This window comes from Salvelinus alpinus, chromosome 3, assembly GCF_045679555.1.
Source record: "Salvelinus alpinus chromosome 3, SLU_Salpinus.1, whole genome shotgun sequence".
Taxonomy (NCBI): Eukaryota; Metazoa; Chordata; class Actinopteri; order Salmoniformes; family Salmonidae; genus Salvelinus; species Salvelinus alpinus.
The window spans coordinates 33,733,017-33,758,331 of NC_092088.1; the positions used below are offsets into that span (position 1 = coordinate 33,733,017).

The window sequence follows — 25,315 nt, forward strand, 5'->3', positions numbered from 1 at the left end:
CCTGGACTTCGGCGATGTCATTTACAAAATAGCCTCCAACACTCTACTCAACAAATTGGATGCAGTCTATCACAGTGCCATCCGTTTTGTCACCAAAGCCCCATATACCTCCCACCACTGCGACCTGTATGATCTTGTTGGCTGGCCCTCGCTTCATACTCGTCGCCAAACCCACTGGCTCCAGGTCATCTACAAGTCTCTGCTAGGTAAAGCCCCGCCTTATCCCAGCTCACTGGTCACCATAGCAGCACCCACCCGTAGCACTCGCTCCAGCAGGTATAACTCACTGGTCACCCCCAAAGCCAATTCTTCCTTTGGCCGCTTCTCCTTCCAGTTCTCTGCTGCCATTGACTGGAACGAACTGCAAAAATTTCTTCAGCTGGAGACTCTTACCTCCCTCACTAGCTTTAAGCACCAACTTTCAGAGCAGCTCACAGCTCACAGATCACTGCACCTGTACATAGCTCATCTGTAAATAGCTCATCCAATCTACCTCATCCCCATACTGTATTTATTTATTTATCTTGCTCCTTTGCACCCCAGTATCTCAACTTGCACATTCATTTTCTGCACATCCTACCAATCCAGTGTTTAATTGCTATATTGTAATTACTTTGCCACCATGGTCTATTTATTGTCTTACCTCTCTTATCCTACCTCATTTGCTCACGCTGTATATAGACTTTTTCAACTGTATTATTGATTGTATGTTTGTTTATTCCATGTGTAACTCTGCGTTGTTGTATGTTTTGAACTGCTTTGCTTTATCTTGGCCAGGTCGCAGTTGCAAATGAGAACTTGTTCTCAACTAGCCTACCTGGTTAAATAAAGGTGAAATAAAATAAATAAATAAATACATTTAAATAAAGCCTGCCTTGGGGAAAGGATGGGGGCCAGAGCACAAAGCACCGCCCAACACAAGTTGTAGTATTTAAGAGACTGGAAAAAATGTATGTATATTTAGTAATGAATCCGCCCATAGGAACATCGCTGAAAGAAGTCCAATGGCTCTATTGAACAAGGACAACCATATATACATCCACAAAAATATATAGTGCGATCAGTATAACAGAGAGCCTTCGCGAAATGCCACAAAGCAGGACTCCATGCTTTTTTAGATCTCGCCCCCTCATCAAAACACCAGAAGCCATCATAGGGTGTATCTTTCAGCCGCGAAGTCCTGACCTGCCTTCCTCCTGGGAAATTATATGTGAAACACATCTCACTGTCCTAGAAATGTCTCAGAAATTATAAAAACAAGCCAAGATTCCCACAGAGAGGAATTTTCCTTTAAAGAACAGGAGAATGCAGTATATACAGGTCAGTGCCAGTAACTTATTCAATGTGCAGGGATACTGGAGTGGGTGAAGTAGGTACAGTGCATTCGGAAAGTATTCAGATGCCTTGACTTTTTCCACATTTTGTAACGTTACAGCCTTATTCTAAAATTGATTAAATAAATGTCAAATCAAATCAAATTTATTTATATAGCCCTTCTTACGTCAGCTGATATCTCAAAGTGCTGTACAGAAACCCAGCCTAAAACCCCAAACAGCAAGCAATGCAGGTGTTGAAGCACGGTGGCTAGGAAAAACTCCCTAGAAAGGCAAAACCTAGGAAGAAACCTAGAGAGGAACCAGGCTATGAGGGGTGGCCAGTCCTCTTCTGGCTGTGCCGGGTGGAGATTATAACAGAACATGGCCAAGATGTTCAAATGTTCATAAATGACCAGCATGGTCAAATAATAATAATCACAGTAGTTGTCGAGGGTGCAGCAAGTCAGCACCTCAGGAGTAAATGTCAGTTGGCTTTTCATAGCCGATCATTAATCATCATCAATCTACAGACAATACCTCATAATGACAAACCGAAAACAGATTTTAGAAATGTTTGCAAATGTATTAAAAATATAAACAGAAATACCTTCTTTTTTTATTTTTACCCCCTTTTTCATGATATCCAATTGCGATCCAATTACGATCTTGTCTCATCGCTGCAACTCCCCAACAGGCTCGGGAGAGGCGAAGGTCGAGTCATGCGTCCTCCGAAACATGACCTGCCAAACGCCCGCTTTACCCGGAAGCCAGCTCCACCAATGTTTTGGAGGAAACACGTTCAACTGACGACCGAAGTCAGCCTGCAGGCTTCTGGCCCGCCACAAGGAGTCGCTGGTACGATGGAAATCAGGAATTAAATTGATTGGACATGATTTGGAAAGGTAAACACCTGTCTATATAAGGTCCCACAGTTGTCAATGCATGTCAGAGTAAAAACCAAGCCACGAGGTTGAAGGAATTGTCTGTAGAGCTACGAGACAGGGTTGTGTCGAGGCACAGATCTGGGGCAGCATTGAAGGTTCCCAAGAACACAGTGGCCTCCATCATTCTTAAATGGAAGAAGTTTGGAACCACCAAGGGCTGGCCGTCCGGCCAAACTGAGCAATTGTGGGAGAAGGGCCTTGGTAAGGGAGGTGACCAAGAACCCGATAGTCACTCTGACAGAGCTCCAGAGTTCCTCTGTGGAGATGGAAGAACCTTCCAGAAGGACAACATCTCTGCAGCACTCCTCCAATCAGGCCTTTACGGAAGCCACTCCTCAGTAAAAGGCGCATGACAGCCCGCTTGGAGTTTGTCAAAAGGCACCTAAAGGACTCTTAGACCATGAAAACAAGATTCTCTGGTCTGATGAAATCAACATTAAACTCTTTGGCCTGAATGCAAAGCATCACGGCTGAAGGAAACCTTGCACCGTCCCTACGGAGAAGCATGGTGGCAGCATCATGCTGTAGGGATGTTTTTCAGCGGCAAGGACTGGGAGACTAGTCTTGATCGAGGGAAAGATGAACAGAGCAAAGTACAGATAGATCGTTGATGAATACCTGCTCCAGATCACTCAGGTCCTCAGACTGGGGTGAAGGTTCACTTTCCAACAAGACAATGACCCTAAGCACCCAGCCAATACAATGCAGGAGTGGCTTCAGGACAAGATCTGAATGTCCTTGAGTGGCCAAGCCAGAGCCCCATCTTGAACCCGATCCAACATTTTTGGAGAGACCTGAAAATAGCTGTGCTGCAATGCTCCCCATCCAACCTGACAGCTTGAGAGGATCTGCAGAGAAGAATGGGAGAAACTCCCCAAATACAGGTGTGCCAAGCTTGTAGCATCATACCCAAGAAGACTCAAAGCTGTAATTGCTGCCAAAGGTGCTTCAACAAAGTACTGAGTAAAGGGTCTGAATACTTATGTAAATGTGCTGTTTCAGTGTTTTATTTTTGATACATTTGCAAAAATGTATCAAAACCTGTTTTCGCTTTGTCATTATGGGGTATTGTCTGTATATTGATGAGGAACAAAAATATTTAATCCATTTTAGAATAATGCTCTAACGTAACAAAATGTGGAAAAGGTATAGGGGTCTGAGTACCTTCCGATTGCACTGTACAGTAGCTGGATAGGCTAGTAACATTGGTTAGCTTTCAATAAATTGGCTAAATGGTCAACAGAGTTATCTCTTCATAAAATCAAGACACGCTATATCTGTTCCTCTTCATTAGAAACCAGCTCACGTTTTCACAAGAGGCTGTGTTTACATCGTAGATAGAAGCAGGCCATCGGCTGCCTTTATCACAAGGGGTATGAACGGGAGATCAGATCATCTGTTTAGTAGTTGGCAAATTTGCCTGAGCGGCTAAGTGTTGAAATATACCTCTTATGAGAAAATGTGCAAGATTTGAAGGTGCCAACAAATGTTATAGTTATCATAACAATGTTTTACTGTCATATACTTATACAAAAAATCTGCTCCTCCCACGATGGGGATTGATCAATTTCATGTTTTAAACCTCTATGGGATCGGTGTCCCTAAACCGGGATGGTTGTTGCTAATGTGACCAGAATGACATGGTATACAACAGCCAACTTTCCGGGACATAGACATGTCTTATATGGGCAGAAATCTTAAAAGTGTATAATTAACAGTAGCAATTACAGTAAAAAAATATCATGCTATTGTTTGAGGAGAGTGCACAACAACAACAAACTTTTATCACAGCAACTGGTTTGATACATTCACCTCTAAAGGTAAATAATGTACTTACATTCAGTAATCTAGCTCTGATTTGTCATCCTGAGGGTCCCCGAGATAAAATGTAGCATAGTTTTGTTTGATAAAATCATTTTTATGTTCAAATGTAGGAACTGAGGTCTACAGTTTGACCCCACCACTGTCTTTGGCTCCACACCCACTCCGCCCGGCCGTCTAGATGTGTGAAAGTTGGTGTATAAGCTAATGATCCATCATGTATGACATTCCTTGGAGTGTGTAAACTTACATTTTCTATTACCATAGCATTTTTGAAAGTTCTCTGTAGTTATGTACTTGAAAATGTATCAATTGACCAATTCGGCACATTTGGGCAAACTCCTGGCAGACTTGATACAACATATTGTGCAGTACTGTAATTCTTCACTGGATCAGTTTGGAACTTCACACACACACTGCTTCCATCTGGTGGCCAAAATCTAAATTACACCTAGACTCCTATCTGAAAGTGTGGCCTTTCTCTTGCATTTCAAAGATGATAAAAAAAAATGTAAATGCATGTTTTTTTGTTTGTATTATATTTTACCAGATCTAATGTGTTATATTCTCCTACATTCATTTCACATTTCCACCAACTTCAAAGTGTTTCCTTTCAAAAGCTATCAAGAATATGATTATCCTTGCTTCAGGTCCTGAGCTATAGGCAGTTAGATTTGGGCATGTCATTTTAGGCGAAAACTAAAGAAACGGGTACGATCCTTATTAAGGCTTTCGGCCCACCACCTAATTAGGGACAGGAAGACAATAGCGAACTAGTAGCACATGGGCCCAACCAAGGCAATAGCCTAAAGAAACCAAACATTATGAAATTTTGTTCAAAAATAAATGCTGTTCAAAAGGTGGTGAAAATGGAAAGCTGCAAATAGGGTTAGGTGAAGGAACAGGGGAGTTTGCTTGAATGACTTCCTTGTCATTCTTGTATTGGGAGAAAACTGCGGCAGAACTCTTTCTCACCCCTTCTCCTCTAACTTCTCCCCCTCTTTGTTTCGAACCAAGCTGTCACCTTCATCTCTCTGATGGCTTTACTGCAATAGCGAGAGATAGGGTGAAAGGGAGAGAAAAACAGAGATCGAGAACGCTCCATTCACAGCACACCACCTCGCTTTTGGTAACAGCCTTATTAGCTGCTCTATTCATCCTGAATATGGGAGGGTTCCTTCCTATAAACACACATTCTACTCACTACTGGAAGAGAACAAAAAATTACTTTAGGGAGAGATTAGTAGTCCTCTGCCTCCCTCCTTTCCTCCCTCCATCCCTCTCTCTATTCCACTTCACTCAATTCAATTCACAGCGCTTTATTGGCATGGGAAACGTGTTTACATTGCCAACGCAAGTGAAATAGATAATAAACAAAAGAGAAATTAACAATAAAAATCAACAGTAAACATTACACTCACAATAGTTCTAAAGGAATAGAGACATTTCAAATCTCATATTATGGCTATATACGATGTGCAAATAGTTAAAGTACAAAAGGGAAAATAAATAAACATAAATATGGGTTGCATTCACAATGGTGTTTGTTCTTCACTGGTTGCCATTTTCTTGTGGCAACAGGTCACAAATCATGCTGCTGTGATGGCACACTGTGGTATTTCACCCAATAGATATGGGAGTTTATCAAAATTGGATTTGTTTTAGAATTATTTGTGAGTCTGTGTAATCTGAGGGAAATATGTGTCTCTACTCTCTAATCTGGTCATACATTTGGCAGGAGTTTAGGAAGTGCAGCTCAGTTTCCAACTCTCCTTCAGGGCCCCTTGAAATGGGGGAGGGGGGGCTCATCTCATACAAAACACTGTAGCCGAACCCTGTGAGAATGATAGGCAATAGACAACAAGCCTACTGCTCCCGTTTGTCAACATGATTCATTATATACAACATGGTAATAATACATACATTCCCTATTTCTATTATACATATGACTTGTGCGCATCAGGTGTTGTGTCCGCACGGGGGCGTAGTTACTGCAAGTTGCGCCAAGCCAACGAAGGGTGGAGGAGAACCCCTATTACCTATACAGTACAACGTTTGTAGTGAGCTCCGTAGGTTGAGCTCTCTCTCTCTCCTTGGCGTACGGAGCAAGGAAGGCTCGTGGTTTCTTTCTAGGCAAAAGCGTAGAAAGAGAGGGAGACACTGAGGTTTGATTGGCGGAGGAATTCATAGCCAGGAAACGGATCGAATTTCAGAGAGGAGTGATACCCACTGAAGTGAGGGAGGAGGGGGTTGTGTGTGTGTGAGGACGTAAGGAGCAGAACAAATCTTCTAAAACCTGACAAAGCGTCTGAGGACAGTACTACTATGATTGTCGGGGAAGAAGACGTTCTGCCGTGAGAGATCATAAATTGATGGATTCTTCATTTTGGAATTTATATATACTTTTTACGCATTACTTCTTCATAAACTACATAGGCCCTTCGTGTGGATGAAGAGGGCGCTCGCGGTGGAACACTGACATGTTTTGAGTTGAAGAAACTGTATGAACTTGCTGAATAAGAAAAGTTTTGGAGACGTAACGTTAGCTAGCTAAGTATTTCAAGGATATGCATTTCAATTCAACATTTTTCAAGTGCAATGGAACACCAGTAATTTCGGGATTTAAGAGTCTCTCCAGTCATTTGAGTTGTTGCTCGTCGGATTTGGGGGTAATAAAAGATCGCTTCTTGGCATTTTTGGTAATGTGAAGAGAATTCGCTCCGTGAGGACTATAGGGTACACGCCTCCTGCCTTTTCCGTGCATGCGACTCGGAGGTCTTTCAGACTTCGTAGTTATTCGTGGTAAGTATTCTGGCAGTATTATTGTGGGCATAGATCTCAAATAGTTATTGTTCTATTCGTCCTAGAATAGTGGAGAATAGAGCTAATTTGTAATGTTTCTAAGTTTTGGAAATATTTTGGGGGAACCAGTTTGCTACACAAATGATCATCACGCGCATGCAACGTGATTTATTGTTAATAACTTTTTTAAACCATGAGAGATTAACCTAATTTGTTATTCAAAGGAGTTGTGAAATTACACATGTTATGCATAGGCTACTTTAATAGCTAACTTGATTTGACAGTCGAATCATAATCAATTGCAAATATAATGTAGGCCTACTCCTTTTCTACAGCGAAACAAGAGGTATTTTTTTGCCATTTCTGAAAAATATAATATTTTTCATTCAATAAGAGCTGCCTTTATGGCAACGTTTACCATGTTTTCCCCTCAATTACAAAAATACAACTCAAGCAATGGTTGCAGCACCCATGAGTGTTCATTAACAACACTGTTTTGGTTATTTATTACTTTGCTTAATTTTCTACATTGCATTTATGGTGCCAATTACAATTACCCCTTGACCGCACGTTGTGTTTTTACAACTGATTTGAATATCAATAGGAATTCAATCAGCGGAAGAAATGTTATTCAGAAGCCTTGGTTTAAATGGGGGCCAGGAAAACGTGTGGATATGCTTATAAGGAAAAGCCCTCATGAGTCCGAACTTGATGTTGGACGTCATGTTGTTGACAGCAGCAACTCATAACTCGTTTGTCAAAGCTATAGGCTATACACTGGATAGATTTACAACAGCTAAATCACCAAAAGTAGGCTAGACCTAGGCGAATTGTCGATACAAAAAATTGCCCATGAATTGTCAGTTACCTTGCTGTGCTGGCCTACAGTGTCCATTTCCCTTTGCTTTGCAATAGACTATTGAGAAACAAAATAGACGACTTATCGATTTGTAAGTAAACCATCATCCTAAAACAAGGTAGCCTGCCCACTCTAGCCTGGTCCAATCACGTTGCACGAGCGGGATGCATTCAGGCCACAGGCAACATCCCATGATGTAATGCGCGGGTCATTTGAGGGTTGTTACTGGTTACCACAGCCACAAAGTCTAAATGATCTATTTCTTAAAAATGAATGAAAGACAATTTTTATTTTTTTTGTCTTCATTTAATGTTATGGATAGGAGTAAGGTTAGCAGTGTGGTTCGGGTTTGGTTAGCCGACTAAACTCAACTCCACGATTTAAGATGGAGTTGAGCAGCGACTAGAGTAGGCGAACTGGAGTTCCAACGTTTTTATAAAAAACTACAGATTTCAGCACTCTAAAGAATTCGGGCTATTCTGGATTTCAGCACCCAAAGAAATGTGGGCTATTCTTTGGGTGCTGAAATATGTAGATTTGGTTAAAAATGTAATTTTATGTGACATTGGAGCTCCAGTCTGGCCACATTAGTCGCTGCTCAAATCCATTGTAAATCGTGGACTTGAGTATAGCCGGCTAGGATTAGGTTTAAAATCAGATATTAAGAAGATCAATTGTAAAAATAGGCAGGGTATAACTATGACTTTAAACCCAACCCTAAAGATGAATGAAAACCAAAATTAGCTTTTTGGTCTTCATTTAAGGTTAAGGTAAGACATGAGGTTAGCAGCTTGGTCAGGGTTAGGTTTGCCGACTAAACTCAACTCCACGATTTACGATGGCGTTGAGCGGCGACTAGTGTGGGAAAACTGGAGTTCCAATGGCTTTATAAAAAAAAACGGATTTCAGCACCCCAAAAATGCAGGCTATTCTGTCTGGATTTCAGCACCCAAAGAAATGCAGGCTATAAATCTGTAGTTTTTAGTGTCGTCAGAGCTCCAGTCCACCCTTTACTCAACTCCATCGTATATCGTGGAATCGAGTTTAGTCGGCTAGCGTTAGGTTAAAAATATGATTTTAAGTAGAGAAATTGTAGAAATAGGCCGGGGTTTAGCCATAATTATGACTTTGTGGCTGTGGTAACTAGTGACGACCTCATTAGAGATGAACCAGAATCTATAGACACCTTTCAAAGTTACTGTGTACATGTTAAATTATACACTACCCTTCAAACGTTTGGGGTCACTTAGAAATGTCCTTGTTTTTGAAAGAAAATCTTATTTTTTTTGTCCCATTAAAATAACATCAAATTGATCATTGTTAATGTTGTTAATGGCAGCTTCATTAAATAGTACCCGCAAAACACCAGTCTCAACGTCAACAGTGAAGAGGCAACTCCGGGATATGTAGGTACTGTAATAACTACAGAGAGAGAGTTTAGCAGAGTATAGTATACAGACGTAGGATCTTAATTTGAGCCAATTTGCTACAGCAGGAAAATAATCCTGCAGCAACAGGAAATGTGGATTATAATTAATGGACATTTTTTGTAGGGGTTGGTATATTTTTTGTTAGGCCAAATCAAGTCTGACATTTTAAAGTGGAAATTACAAACTTTAGAAACCTTTTTAAACCTTGAATACACTACAAGTTTACATTTTCAAATTAAGATTCTACATCTGTGGTGTAAATGCAGAATTGGCTTCATTTTCTATGTCAATACAAATGTTCCTCTTTTGGTTTTCCTCCTCCTCTCCCTCATCCTTTCCCCCCACATTATAAAATAATGTAATCCCTACCTACCTTTCCCTTCAATATATTCCTTCCTACCTACCTACCTACCTACCTACCTACCTACCTACCTACCTACCTACCTACCTACCTACCTACCTACCTACCTACCTACCTACCTACCTACCAACCAACCACCCTTTTCCCAACTTTCTTGCCCCTCCCACAGCCTTTCCTCAGCCCAGGTGATTGGGGGAATTCACAGTGAGTGACAGGCCATACAGCCTGCAGTTCATGATTGGGTGGAGCCCTTCAGATGGGATCAGTGTCCAGGGGGAGGCGGAGCCTGAGGAGGGGGGGATGGGGGGGAGACTTGCCCTCCACTAACAGGATGGCTTTGTGGGCCTGGCTGCTCACCGCCGTCCTGCTGTCCCTAGTGATGGCTACTGTGGCGAGGCCACCGTACACTGTCGCCGAGGAAGAGGAGGCTACGCTAGAACCTGAAGGTAAGACACTGGCTCCTCATTGGCTGTATTATTTACTTTGTGCCCCTAGCCTAGATACTGATCTAAGGTCTGTTTAGAGGTATCCCCCTTCAATGGTTACGGTTAAGATTTGGGAAAGGTAAGCTGATCCTATACTGAACAAACATATAAACGCAACATGCAACAATTTCAAACATTTTACTGAGTTGCAGTTCTAATGAGGAAATCAGTCAATTGAAATCAATTCATTAGGCACCAATCTATGGATTTCACATGACTGGAAATACAGATATGCATCTGTCGGTCATAGATACCTTTTAAAAATGGGCCTCACAATGGGCTTCAGGATCTCGTCACAGTATTTCTGTGCATTCAAATTGCCATCAATAAAATGCAATTGTGTTCATTGTCTGTAGCTTATGCCTGCCCATACCATACCCGTCACTATGGGGGCATTCAATGTTGACATCAGCAAACCGCTCGACCACACAACGCCATACATTTGGTCTGTGGTTGTGAGGCCGGTTGGACATACCAAATTCTCTAAAACAACATTGGAGGCGACTTATGGTAGAGAAATGATTGTTCAATTCTCTGGCAACAGCTCTGGTGGACATTCCTGCAGTCAGCATGCCAATTGCACACTCCCTCAAAACTTGAGATATTTGTGGCATTCTGTTGTGTGACAAAACTGCACATTTTAGAGTGGCCTTTTATTGTTGTTTTATTGTCCCCAGCACAAGGTGCACCTGTGTAATGATCATGCTGTTTAATCCGTTTATTGATATGCCACACCTGTCAGGTGGATGGATTATCTTGGCAAAGGAGAAATGCTCACTAACAGGGATGTAACAAATTTCTGCACAACATTTGAGAGAAATTAGCTCTTTGTGCGTATGGAAAACTTCTGGGCTCTTTTATTTCAGCTCATGAAACATGGGACCAACACTTTACACTTTACAACGTGCACCTGGTGTGTGTTATATACAGTGGGGCAAAAAAGTATTTAATCAGCCACCAATTGTGCAAGTTCTCCCACTTAAAAAGATGAGAGAGGCCTATAATTTTCATCATAGGTACACTTCAACTATGACAGGCAAAATGAGAAAAGAAAATCCAGAAAATCACATTGTAGGATTTTTAATGAATTTATTTGCAAATTATGGTGGAAAATAAGTATTTGGTCAATAACAAAAGTTTATCTCAATACTTTGTTATATACCCTTTGTTGGCAATGACAGAGGTCAAATGTTTTCTGTAAGTCTTCACAAGGTTTTCACACACTGTTGCTGGTATTTTGGCCCATTCCTCCATGCAGATCTCCTCTAGAGCAGTGATGTTTTGGGGCTGTTGCTGGGCAACACGGACTTTCAACTCCCTCCAAAGATTTTCTATGGGGTTGAGATCTGGAGACTGGCTAGGCCACTCCAGGACCTTGAAATGTTTCTTGCGAAGCCACTCCTTCGTTGCCCGGGCGGTGTGTTTGGGATCATTGTCATGCTGAAAGACCCAGCCACGTTTCATCTTCAATGCCCTTGCTGATGGTAGGCTTTGTTACTTTGGTCCCAGCTCTCTGCAGGTCATTCACTAGGTCCCCCCGTGTGGTTCTGGGATTTTTGCTCACCGTTCTTGTGATCATTTTGACCCCACGGGGTGAGATCTTGCGTGGAGCCCCAGATCGAGGGAGATTATCAGTGGTCTTGTATGTCTTCCATTTCCTAATAATTGCTCCCACAGTTGATTTCTTCAAACCAAGCTGCTTACCTATTGCAGATTCAGTCTTCCCAGCCTGGTGCAGGTCTACAATTTTGTTTCTGGTGTCCTTTGACAGCTCTTTGGTCTTGGCCATAGTGGAGTTTGGAGTGTGACTGTTTGAGGTTGTGGACAGGTGTCTTTTATACTGATAACAAGTTCAAACAGGTGCCATTAATACAGGTAACGAGTGAAGGACAGAGGAGCCTCTTAAAGAAGAAGTTACAGGTCTGTGAGAGCCAGAAATCTTGCTTGTTTGTAGGTGACCAAATACTTATTTTCCACCGTAATTTGCAAATAAATTCATAAAAAATCCTACAATGTGATTTTCTGGCATAGTTGAAGTGTACCTATGATGAAAATTACAGGCCTCTCTCATCTTTTTAAGTGGGAGAACTTGCACAATTGGTGGCTGACTAAATACTTTTTTGCCCCACTGTAACTGTGGGATGGAGAGAAGGAGGTAATGTTGCTGTAAGACTCTCCTTGGCCCTCTAGCTCTTGTCTTGTACCACTTATTGTACACTGTTAGGGTGATAGTTGTGGTTTAGGGTGGAGTGGAGTAGGGCTGGCACTTTTGAGTTGTACTCTCCAATTGATTTTACCTAATCCCTTTATACTTGTGGGAATTGGCCTATATGGATAAGGATAAATGGAAATGTTTGTTACAGAATAAATATGAAAAGCATTTGCATAACCATGGTAGCAATTGAAAGGGAACAGTTTCGAGATTTTTGGAAGTTATTAGAGCAAAGCTGAGGACACAAAAGTGCACCTGACACAAGACTGAATCCAAACATTACACTGTTGATTTTATGTGAATTTTACATTTACAATACTTTTCACATTTGTTGATTAAGAAATCTGAAAATACTCTGGATACATTCAGTTACATGATAAGAATATTCCTGTAAAATGTTGGGTTGGTGCAACAAAAGACAAAAAAAGGACAAGGGTTTGAGTGAGAGGACTAACTGGTGTCTCCAAGTGGCCACACACCTCTCCAACATATGTACAGTTTCCAAGTAATTTCAATGCATTTTTATGACTATAATGTGCTTTTGTCTAGCTCTCCTAGCTGTGCCTTAAGGAACTAGTATTTGTATTAGTTTTTTTGGAACACAACCCAGCATCCCCACCCTCACACAAATACTTTTGTTGTTTACGCAATCCAAAAACGGTCCATTATAAATCTCAATCTGGGTCAGGTGGGCATCATTTGAAGCGTGTTCTATTGCCAACATGACTAGCTAAGTTATAAAATATGATATTACAGTGTTAGGCTTTCACAATGCAATTCAGGGAAACAGATCATCATTTTGGTGGGCATAGAAAGGAGTCATGAGTGCATTCAGGTGCATGTGCCACTGCAAATTTTCTTCACAATAGACACAATGCCCACTTAACCCAGAAGCCAGCTGCACCAATGTGTCGGAAGAAACACAGTGCACCTGGCGAACGTGTCAGCGTGCATTGCGCCCGGCCCGCCACAGGAGTCGCTAATGCGCAATGGGACAAGGACATCCCTGCTGGCCAAACCCTCCCCTAACCCGGACAATGCTGGGCCAATTGTGCGCCGACCCATGGGTCTCCCGGTCGCGTCCAGCTGCGACAGAGCCTGGACTCGAACCCAGAATCTCTAGTGGCACAGTTAGCACTGCGTTGCAGTGCCTTAGACCACTGCGACACTCGGGAGACCCAGGAACGTTTTTTAAGAGTATTTCTGCATAGTGGACTTTTCTTGACTTTTCTTGACTGGGAGATTACGGAGAATTTGGGAAGTTATGTGACGGGGGATTAAGTGGGCTGAAACTGGGGTTCACATGATGAGGGATCAACAGGGCAGGGGTCGGAGGCTTGTTTAGAAAGCAGCCCCAATATCTGATTCCAGATCAGTTTTTGTCAGCTGACCCTGGTCAACCACAGCGGTAATATTCCACGGTGGTGATGTTTGTGTGTGTGTGTATTGTGTTCACCGGTAAATTTAGAATCTATTTGTGCCTTTGTGTATTTTTCATAGGATTTATTTGGCCATTTGAAAACACATTCCAGCCGCACAAAATTGATTACACTACATTTTATACCACCAAAGACTGCACAACTTATTTCTATTGGGGTCATATGAGAGTGCATCTTTCGTCTCTCTTGTTCTGATTGGTTGAGGTTGCGGCGGTGTCCCGCCCGTCACCTGTACAGACAGAAACAGAGGAACATGAAAAGAGGTGTCTCTTTTCCTCTCTTAGTTACCCCCCAGAGGTTGTCTTGTCAGTAGTGTTCCCTGGCGCCACCCCCTCTGAACGCCAGAGCTCCCTGGGGCCACAAGTGCCTAAACCACTGTCTTTCTCTGCCTCTCTGAGAGGGGAGGGGTAATTGTCATAGATTGCATATCAGTGTTACCGCTTGCTTTGAACGAGGAGTGAACCCATGATAGCTCTGCTGCTAGTTTGTTTACCTCCCACTGAAGAAGGCTTTTAAATGAAATGTCTGTGTATGCTATCCCTTGACTTACTTTTATTTAAGCCTTTTGCTCTAATAGGGAGCATGGGCTGTTGACGAATGTTCTCCATCTCACTCTGAAGGTCCTACATGCTATCTCTGATGCAGTGAGAGAACATTTTTTATTCAAAAATGAAGCTTTATACAAAACAAATTGCGGAGTACGGAACCATTACGTTAAAAAAATACAATATATTCATTATATTTCTATGGTCCTCACTCTGGACTGGGGGTTAGTCAGGCTAAATCAATGTAAATATGCATAGACACGTCAACCTATTGTCATGAAAAGCACGCCATTGTGATTCGTTTGGATTGTTTGCTACTCATTATGATAGCAAAATGACCTTTCAGCTAGTGATATACTGTAGGACTCCAACCTGTAAGGCTAGTATAGCAGGGAGGAACATTCTGATACACTGTGCTACAGTAGTTTGGAGTAGTTCAAGATGGCTACTGCTCGCTAAAATCAATGTTCAGGTATTCATTTGCATAGTGATGGCCCGTTCAATTTGAATAAGAAGAACCCGATTTTATTGCATGTAAGTGGGTGGTTACATGAGAAGAGATAGTGGTCATAGGACTCAAACGTAGTGATACCTTAACAACAGAATAATCCAGGTTGTAAAAGTATCAGCCTGTCTGCCTCTGGTCTGTTAATGACATGTTGTGTGTTTGTGTGAATCTCTACATGCGTGTGTACGTGTGAGCGTGCATGTGCCTGCATGTCTCTGTGTTTGTTTGTGTGTGTGTATGTCAGTGGCTATGAAGCTAAACTCTCCCACTAAACAAACTGTTCTGAGTCCTGCTGTCAGTGTGGCAGGCAGTTAGACTGATAGCTTCTTCTATATAATGGACTTTTATAGGCCCCTGCTTGCCTGCCATTAGGCCTAGTTACTGTTCATTTTTTTTAACCTTTATTTAACTAGGCAAGTCAGTTAAGAACAAATTCTTATTTACAATGACAGACTACCGGGGAACACTGCATTGTTCAGGGGCAGAATGACAGATACCATTTTTTTTTGTCAGCTCAGGGATTCGGTCCAGCAACCTTTCGGTTACTGGTCCACACTCTAACCACTTGGCTACCTGCTGTTGACGTGTATTAATGTTATATGGACTATTGTTTCCCTTGGCCGATGCAGCAAAAAATGCCTTGTCACTCCTCCACTACCTGTCTGATGAGGGTTGGTGGTGGTGTGTGTGTGTGTGCCTGGCAGGTACCGAATGCTCGGCGGGAGGGCCGTTGCCATGGACGCCACCGGAAGGCAGTTGGCAGAGCACTGCATTGTCATGACAATAAAGCTTGATGGAATTTTAATTTGAAAGGAAATAATGGAGAATTAGAACAGAGAGAGGGAAATAAGAATGGTCCAGAGAGTGGACACAGAAAGAGGGGAGAGTATGCATTCTATAGTATAGTTTGTGAGGTGTGTGTGCATGCTTATGGATGTGTGTGTTTATTATGACTTTTAGTCCTCACACCTCTCTTTCCACTCCTCTCCTCTCACTAATTTGGGGTGGCAGGTAGCCTAGTGGTTAGAGCTTTGGGCCAGTAACCGAAAGGTTGCTAGATCAAATCCCTGATCTGACAAGGTACAAATCTGTCATTCTGCCCCTGAACAAGGCTGTTTAACCCACTGTTTCTAGGCTGTCATTGTAAATAAGAATTTGTTCTTAACTGACTTGCCTAGTTAAATAAAGGTTAAATTAAAAACTACAAGTGAGAGAAATGGCAGAGAAGAGTTAGCTAGTTCAGCACATATCAAAGCTGCCGGCTAAAGTATTTGCTCATCTTTCTCCCGAGCTGCACTGGTTGATGCTTATTTATAAAACCCTCTTAGGCCTCACTCCCCCTATCTGAGGTATCTAATGCAGCCCTCATCCTCCACATACAACACCCGTTCTGCCAGTCACATTCTGTTAAAGGTCCCCAAAGCACACACATCACTGGGTCGCTCCTCTTTTCAGTTCGCTGCAGCTAGCGACTGGAACGAGCTGCAACAAACACTCAAACTGGACAGTTTTATCTCAATCTCTTCATTCAAAGACTCAATCATGGACACTTACTGACAGTTGTGGCTGCTTTGTGTGATGTATTGTTGTCTTTACCTTCTTGCCCTTTGTGCTGTTGTCTGTGCCCAATAATGTTTGTACCATGTTTTGTGCTTCTAACATGTTGTTGTTATGTTGTGTCGCTACCATGATGTGTTGTCATGTGTTGCTGCCTTGCTATGTTGTTGTCTTAGGTCTCTCTTTATGTAGTGTTGTCTCTCTTGTCGTGATGTGTGTTTTGTCCTATATTTATATTTGATTTATTTTTAATTTGGAATCCCAGCCCCCGCAGAAGGCCTTTTGCCTTTTGGTAGGCCGTCATTGTAAATAAGAATTTGTTCTTAAAATAAGAAATAGTTACTGCAGTGTCTGTTTTTATGATCACACACATCCTCGAAAATCACACTGCTCTTTATGTACGAAACAAAAAAAGTTGGCAAAAAGTTTTCATGCTAAAGTTATCTGGTTTTCATCTCTGTTTGAAATGGATATTTCTCCCTCTTTCTCCCAGTGACAGTTATTATCAGCATGGCTATCAGGCGTGACAGACTGTCACTGTCTCAAACTTTTTTATTCACTCCTCTCCTCTCACTAAACGACAGGATTGAGAAATGGCAGAGAAGAGCTAGCTAGTTTACAGCAGTGCCTGTTTTTATGATCACACACTTAGAAAAATCACACTGCTCTTTATGTACGCAACTCATGCTCCTTGGATACTGTTACTGTTGGTGCTTAGTCTGCTTACAGACATGACAGACAGTTGGACAGACGGAGTGAGAAAGATAGGCAGCTAGATAGACAAGTGTGTTCTGGTGTGAGAATTGGTTGCAGCCTCTTGCCACAGTCCCTCATAGAGCATAATTCCCTCTTGCCAGGGTGGTGTGAATGAATAGAGGAGAGGAGTGATAGCCACGCTGATAATAACTGTCACAGAGAGAGAGAGGGAGAGTTGAATTGAGTTGAATTTAATTGAATTGAGAGGGAGAGAGAGAGAGATCCATTTTAAACAGAGACGAAAACCAGCCAACTTTAGCATTCCAACTTTTTGCTTACTTTTTTTTTTATATATATCTGAAAGGTATTGCCGGTGACAAAGCCTGTACTTTTATTTCCTTCAACTGACCTAGTCATGATTTCAGTGTTTAAAAGTCCCGCCAAATTCCCAGTATGAATGTCGCCTTTCATCATACCGTCTTTGGCATGCTTTAAATCATGAACATTCTATTGTTGTTGTCCGACACCAAACATATCTTTGTAGTCAGTCCATGGGCCAGACCAAAAGTTTGGCCACTTTGGGGTGGCAAAGGTTTGATGGTATTATATTGTTCCCCGCAAGCCCCTGATCAAATTGATGTATGATATTTTCTCCCAAAATGTTATAAATCCTGTTGTATGGAAGTCTTTTCAATAGAATCTTTGCAGGCTGATAAAGAAAGGTTGAGACATGTTGAAATGTTCACATGCTCATTGAAATTGACTGTGAAACAACGATGAAACTTTCTGTTTGGTAGATCTCATCTTAAAAACCATGGGATTTGGCACATTTTTGCCATCAGAACTAATGATTTACCTAGACTGACTGTCACGCCTGCTCCCGCTTCTCCTCTCTGGCCCTGGAGGGCGCCCATTACGTGCATCAGCACTCATTGGACTCACCTGGACTCCTTTACTTTGTTGATTGCCCCTCTATATCTGTCTGCTCCTCAGTTTGTTCCCCGTGTCAGTATTGATGTCGTTACGTTTGTTTCTTGTCCGTTTTCCATTAAATGTTCACTCCATGTACTTGCTTCTCGTCTCCAGCATCGGTCCTTACACTGACTCATCATTGAAACAACAATGTTACAAATCACAGAACTACATATTTGTTTTAGGGAAATTGGTCATACTGGGAAATAATAGAAGAACAAGAGATCCAGATCTGGTAGAGTATCGGCTTTATATTTGCCACCTTTTATAGTCTTTCGTAAAGCAATACTCAGCATGGTAAATGAAAGGTGTGCTCTGTCATTTGTTTAATTGTCCCAGCAAGTTAACACAAAGATTTAGTTAGACACAAGTCATCACTAAAAAGGAACATTGGTGATTATAATAATCTCTTCTGTCCCTGACCAGAAAATGTATTTCAGAAGAACAGAATATGAGTTGGCCTACAGTATGTTATAGGCTGTAGGCCTGTTTTAATTTAGCAGACAAGATACACTACCGTTCGAAAGTTTGGGGTCACTTTAGAAATGTCCTTGTTTTTGAAATGTCCATTAAAATAACATCAAATTAATCAGAAATACAGTGTAGACATAGTTAATTTTGTAAATGACTATTGTAGCTGGAAACGGCTGATTTTTAATGGAATATCTACATAGGCGTACAGAGTCCCATTATCAGCAACCATCACTCCTGTGTTCCAATGGCACGTTGTGTTAGCTAATCCAAGTTTAACAGTAGATAAAAAAAAAAAGAGCTGGCACACACCCAGAATAATAGTTTGTGTGGAGGTGCTTACTAACGGCGAAAATTCCTCAGGGTGAGGAAGGCACAGTGATGCCAAAACGTTGGTAAATACCCATTAAATTGCTGGGAGATTATACATGGAGTGTGCAACTTTCTTTATTTTGATAGTTTATAGCTAATCCAAGTTGATCATTTTAAAAGGCTAATTGATCATTAGAAAACCCTTTTGCAATTATGTTAGCACAGCTGAAACCTGTTGTCCTCATTAAAGAAGCAATAAAACTGCCCTTCTTTCGACTAGTTCAGTATCTGGAGCATCAGCATTTGTGGGTTCGATTACAGGCTCAAAATGGCCAGAAACAAAGAACTTTCTTCTGAAACTCGTCAGTCTATTCATGGCCTGAGAAATGAAGGCTATTCCATGAAAGAAATTGCCAAGAAACTGAAGATCTAGTACAACGCTGTGTACTACTCCCTTCACAGAACAGCACAAACTGGCTCTAACCAGAATAGAATGAGGAGTGGGAGGCCCCGGTGCACAACTGAGCAAGAGGACAAGTAGATTAGAGTGTCTGCAAGTCCTCAACTGGCAGCCTTTTAAGGATCCGCCCATTTTTTTCAATTTTCACCTGAAATGACATACCCAAATCTAACTGACTGTAGCTCAGGCCCTGAAGCAAGGATATGCATATTCTTGATACCATTTGAAAAGATAGCTACTGTAAATTGGACAGTGCAGTTAGATTAACACAAATGTAAGCTTTCTGCCAATATCAGATATGTCTATGTCCCGGGAAATTTTCTTGTTACTTACAACCTCATGCTAATCGCATTAGCCTACGTCAGCTCAACCGTCCTGTGTAATTTGACACCGATCCCAAAGAAGTTTTAAATAGTACCCGCAAAACACCAGTCTCAACATCAACAGTGAAGAGGCGACTCCAGGATGCCATATCTCAGACTGGCCAATAAAATGAAAAGATTAAAATGGGCAAAAGAACACAGACACTGGACAGAGGAAGATTTGCAAAAAAGTGTTATGGACAGACGAATCTAAGTTTGAGGTGTTCGGATCACAAAGAAGAACATTCATGAGATGCAGAAAAAAAATGCTGGAGGAATGCTTGACGCCATCTGTCAAGGATGGTGAGGCAATGTGATGGTCTGGGGGTGCTTTGGTGGTGGTAAAGTGGGAGATTTGTACAGGGTAAAAGGGATCTTGAAGAAGGAAGGCTATCAATCCATCTTGCAACGCCATGCCATACCATGTGGACGGCGCTTAATTGAAGCCAATTTCCTCCTACAACAGGACAATGACCCAAAGCACAGCTCCAAACTATGCAATAACTATTTAGGGAAGAAGCAGTCAGCTGGTATTCTGTCTATAATGGAGTGGCTAGCACAGTCACCGGATCTCAACCCTATTGAGCTGTTGTGGGAGCAGCTTGACTGTATGCCACGTAAGAAGTGCCCATCAAGCCAATCCAACTTGTGGGAGGTGCTTCAGGAAGCATGGGGTGAAATCTCTTCAGATTACCTCAACAAATTGACAACTAGAATGTCAAAGGTCTGTAAGGCTATAATTGCTGCAAATGGAGGATTATTTGATGAAAGCAAAGTTTGAAGGACACAATTATTATTTCAATTAAAAATCATTATTTATAACCTTGTCAACGTCTTGACTATATTTCCTATTCATTTTTCAACTAATTTCATGTATGTTTTCATGGAAAACAAGAACATTTCTAAGTGACCCCAAACTTTTGAAGTGTGTATACTTATAAGTACCGTGCCATTATCTTAGATTGTGATTTTATAGTAAGAAGAATATAATTGAACTAGGAGGATGTTTTTCCCATTCCTGAGTGAGTGTGCATATGGAGTGGCTATGTTGAGCGTAAAAGTTGCAATTTACTCTAGATTTAGAGTTATTTAGTTGTGAATTATACAAACCTTAGAATGTCTTAGAAATCAAAACATACAGTGCATTCGGAAAGTATTCAGAGCCCTTGACTTTTTCCACATTTTGTTACGTTACAGCCTTATTCTAAATTGGATTAAATAAATAAAAAACTCAGCTATCAACACACCATACCCCATAATGACAAAGCGAAAACATTGTTTAGTAATTTTTGCAAATGTATATATAAAAAAAAACAGAAATACCTTATTTACATAAGTATTCAGACCCTTTGCTATTAGACTCAAAATTGAGCGCAGGTGCATCCTGGGTCAAACGTTTCGGGTAGCCTTCCACAAGCTTCCCACAATAAGTTGGGTAAATTTTGGCCAATTCCTCCTGACAGAGCTGGTGTAACTGAGTCAGGTTTGTAGGCCTCCTTGCTCTCACACGCATTTTCAGTTCTGCCCACAAATGTTCAATAGGATTGAGGTCAGGGCTTTGTGATGGCCCCTCCAATAGACTTTGTTGTCCTTAAGCAATTTTGCCACAACTTTGGAAGTATGCTTGGGGTCATTGTCCATTTGGAAGACCCATTTGTGACCAAGCTTTAACTTCCTGACTGATGTCTTGAGATGTTTCTTCAATATATCCACATAATTTTTCTACCTCATGATGACATCTATTTTGTGAAGTGCACCAGTCCCTCCTGCAGCAAAGCACCCCCATAACATGATGCTGCACCTCCGTGCTTCACAGTTGGTATGGTGTTCTTCGGGCTTGCAAGCCTCCCCCTTTTTCCTCCAAACATAAGGATGGTCATTATGGCCAAACAGTTCTATTTTTGTTTCAGGACATTTCTCCAAAAAGTGCAATCTTTGTCCCCATGTGCAGTTGCAAACCGTTGTCTGTTTTTTTTATGGCGGTTTTGGAGCAGTGGCTTCTTCCTTGCTGAGAGGCCTTTCAGGTTATGTTGATATAGAACTCGTTTTACTGTGGATATAGATACTTTTGTTCCTGTTTCCTCCAGCATCTTCACAAACTCCTTTGCTGTTGTTTTGGGATTGATTTGCACTTTTCACACCATAGTATGTTCATCTCTAGGAGACAGAATGCGTCTCCTTCCTCAGCGGTATGACAGCTGCGTGGTCCCATGGTGTTTATACTTGCGTACTATTGTTTGTACAGATGAACGTGGTACCTTTATGCGTTTGGAAATTGCTCCCAAGGATGAGCCAGACTTGTGGAGGTCCACATTTTTTTTCTGAGGTCTTGGCAGATTTCTTTAGATTTTTCAATTAGTCTATCAGAAGCTTCTAAAGCCATGACATCATTTTCTGGAATTTTCCAAGCTGTTTAAAGGCACAGTCAACTTATTGTATGTAAACTTTCTGACCCACTGGAATTGTGATACAGTGAATTATAAGTGAAATAATCTGTCTGGTAACAATTGTTGGAAAAATGACTTGTGTCATGCACAAAGTATATGTCCTAACCGACTTGCCAAAACTATAGTTTGTTCACAAGAAATTTGTGGAGTGGTTGAAAAACAAGTTTTAATGATTCCAACCTCCAAGTGTATGTAAACTTTCGACTTCAACTGTATGAAGGCTGTTATGGCTAACTGCAATAATAGTGTATTGTCTTTTCTCAATACTTGAGTGTCATTTGTAGTAAAGTCTAGGCAACAAATAACATTGAATTGTGTTCTTTACATTTTTTTTAGCTGTGAGTTAGGTTCACTTTAACCACTTTTTATTTTACACGCAGACTGAGCATGTAGATCATATTCTTTGTTGTTTAATTAGTTAAAACCTGTATTTCCCCCTAGCAGGGATTTTTTGCATGTTTCGGGGAAACAAAAAAATAAGTGTCACCTATTTGGGCCCTCATCCCTGCTCTATATAAGTTCCCACAATTGACAATGCATGTCAGAGCAAAAATCATGCCATGAGGTCAAAGGAATTGTCCGTAGAGCTCCGAGACAGGAATGTGTCAAGGCACAGATCTGGGGAAGGGTACCAAAAACTGTCTGCAACATTGAAGGTACCCAAGAACACAGTGGCCTCATCATTCTTAAATGGAAGAAGTTTGGAGCCACCAATACTCTTCCTAGAGCTGGCTGCCAGGCCAAACTGAGCAATCGGGGGAAAAGGGCCTTTTTCAGGGATGTAACCAAGAACCCGATGGTCAATCTGACAGAGCTCTTGAGTTCCTCTGTGGAGATGGGAGAGTCTTCCAGAAGGACAACCATCTCTGTATCACTCTACCAATCAGGCCTTTATTGTAGAGTGGCCAGATGGAAGCCACACCTCAGTAAAAGGCACGCAGCACACTTGGAGTTTGCCAAAAGGCACCTAAAGACTCTCAGACCATGAGAAACAAGATTGAACTCTTTGGCCTGAATGCCAAGCGTCATGTTTGGAGGAAACCTGGCACCATCCCCACGGTGAAGCATGGTGGTGGCAGCATCATGCTGTGGGGATGTTTTTCAGCGGCAGGGACTCGGAGATCAAGGCAAAGATGAACGGAGCAAAGTACAGAGAGATGCTTGATGAAAACCTGCTCCAGAGCGCTCAGGACCTCAGACTGGGGTGAAGGTTCACCTTCCAACAGGACAATGATCCTAAGCACACAACCAATACAATTCAGAAGTGGCTTCGGGACAAGTCTCTGAATGTCCTTGAGTGGCCCAGCCAGAGCCCAGACTTGAACCCGCTCTAACATCTCTGGAGAGACCTGAAAATAGATGTGCAGCGACGCTCCCCATCGAATCTGACAGAGTTTGAGAGGATCTGCAGAGAAGAATGGGAGAAACTCCCCAAATACAAGAGTGCCAAGCTTGTAGCGTCATACCCAAGAAGATTGCCTTTGCATTGATGTCAGAGTGGTTAGTTAGTGGTCTTTAGTGAGTTGGGTACTACCAATGCATGTCCAGAGTGCATAGTAGGAGGTTACCGTGACTCAATGAATCATGAATGGCGGTGTGGTGGTGATTCGGTCACCACAACAGCCCTAATCTCTCTAACCTTACTAGTGCTTTAATGAAATATGTTACCTAATCATTTTGTAGTCATTAGTTCAATGGCTTGTTGACAAATTTAATAAAAATTATGCAATTGGGGAACAAATCTATCCTTTTGCAATTGTGAAAGATTTTTTTCAGGAGTATTATAGATCATTTCTTATTGCTTGAACATATTTTTGGGGGGGCACTTTTTGGATTCATTTTGCTAATATTTTATAAATATTCTATATTTAGCAAACCTAGTAAAATGGTTTGCTATTTGCATAACTTTAATCATGTTTTAATTATCATAACTTTAATGTTTTAATTATCATTAGGCATATTACACCTATTATTGAAAGAGTTGTGGCAATGTCAGACCAATCCAGTCAAAACCAATGGAGCTGGTTGGTGGCCATATTGGAAAATGTGTATCCTTTGGTTAAATCAGCAATAGCTAAACAACATTGTTTAGACTTTTCCTATCTTTATGTAAAGTATGCACTCATTATGAAGGCATTTTCAGAAAATGTGTTACCTGTGCCTCTTTGCTAGATGCATTCCTATGGGATTTCATATAGGGTGCAATGTACTAGGTATTTGTTTATGTCAATACCATTTTTATAGATTCATATTGCATATAATTTTTATAAATAAACAACAGTGAATGCTTGTAGAACAATTTTTTATGTAATATATTTGAAACAGATACAATACTTTTTGGGGCATATTTTTTACCACTATTCTGGTCATATTTAGCTACATGCATATAACTGACATACTTGGGCCATAATTTGCGGTTTTCCTCATTGCAACACACACTTTAAGCCATTATTGGTCTTATTACACCAATTATTTATTCAGTTATGGCCATGCTCAATCAATGCAGTTGCTTCCCATTGAAATTAATGGCGGCCATCTTGAAAATAGGCTGCTGGGACTGATTATCGACAACATCTATGATGACTCTATATATCTAAGAAACTTCCCCAATGGATCTCCTTGTTCTGTGTGAAATCTGTTGTAGTTATCATCTAGGGTACTATGTGATAATTCAGCACATCCCAATACTGACCATTCTGGCTCGAGATACCCCAAAATGCATACATATGTGACTCGTTTCAGGAAACTTTTTTTTAAATCAAAATGCATTCTTTTGGCAGAAATGCCTTCTGGAACATGTGAACTTTCATGTGCCTTAATAACAAAGTTGTATGCCATCTGTAAATACTAATACAATTGTTAAATTACAAGCCTAGTTGGTTTAGCCATGGAAAAAGGCAGGAACCTTCCGCTAGCCATGATTGGCTGAGATAATGGATGGGCTGGACATACCGAGAGATGAGTTCGGATTGGTCTGCCATGTAGCAAGCTTCTGTCTATAAGATGAGCTGGTCAGTATTTGTAGGTAATCCTTTCTAACGTGGCTGTTTTTTTTAGATATCAAAGTGTTGCTCTCCACTTTCTGGATGACCGAGTTTTGAAATAAGTGGAAGACCCGGTGGAATTAGAGTATGATAGCAAAGGATAAGAGGAAAATTCTGGCCTTTGATTGCACATATGCAGAGGGAGTCGAAAAGAGAACACACAGAAGGCTGTCTCCGGATTGCATCTTCAAACTAAGGGTAACCATGGCATCCGTGACAGAGAGGGAGAAACGGGGTAAGATAGTCTAGCTAGCTACATATTCAGATATTAC

General features: G+C 41.3%; 1 protein-coding gene across 7 annotated transcripts in view; it reads left to right on the forward strand.

The window, feature by feature from the left end:
• Positions 1–6,145: 6,145 nt before the first annotated feature.
• The window catches only part of LOC139570584 (fibroblast growth factor receptor 2-like), a 107,752-nt gene continuing 88,582 nt past the window's right edge, over positions 6,146–25,315 (forward strand). For 2 of the 7 annotated variants that reach the window (XM_071392556.1, XM_071392557.1), the window contains exons 1-2: positions 6,148–6,883; positions 9,703–9,979. In XM_071392556.1, the coding sequence (XP_071248657.1) occupies positions 9,790–9,979 (190 nt within the window). In that variant the 5' untranslated portion in view covers positions 6,148–6,883; positions 9,703–9,789. Of the gene's footprint in view, positions 6,884–9,702; positions 9,980–25,315 lie in introns of all 7 variants that reach the window. The other 5 variants (XM_071392561.1, XM_071392562.1, XM_071392559.1 and 2 more) reach the window with 4 other exon arrangements.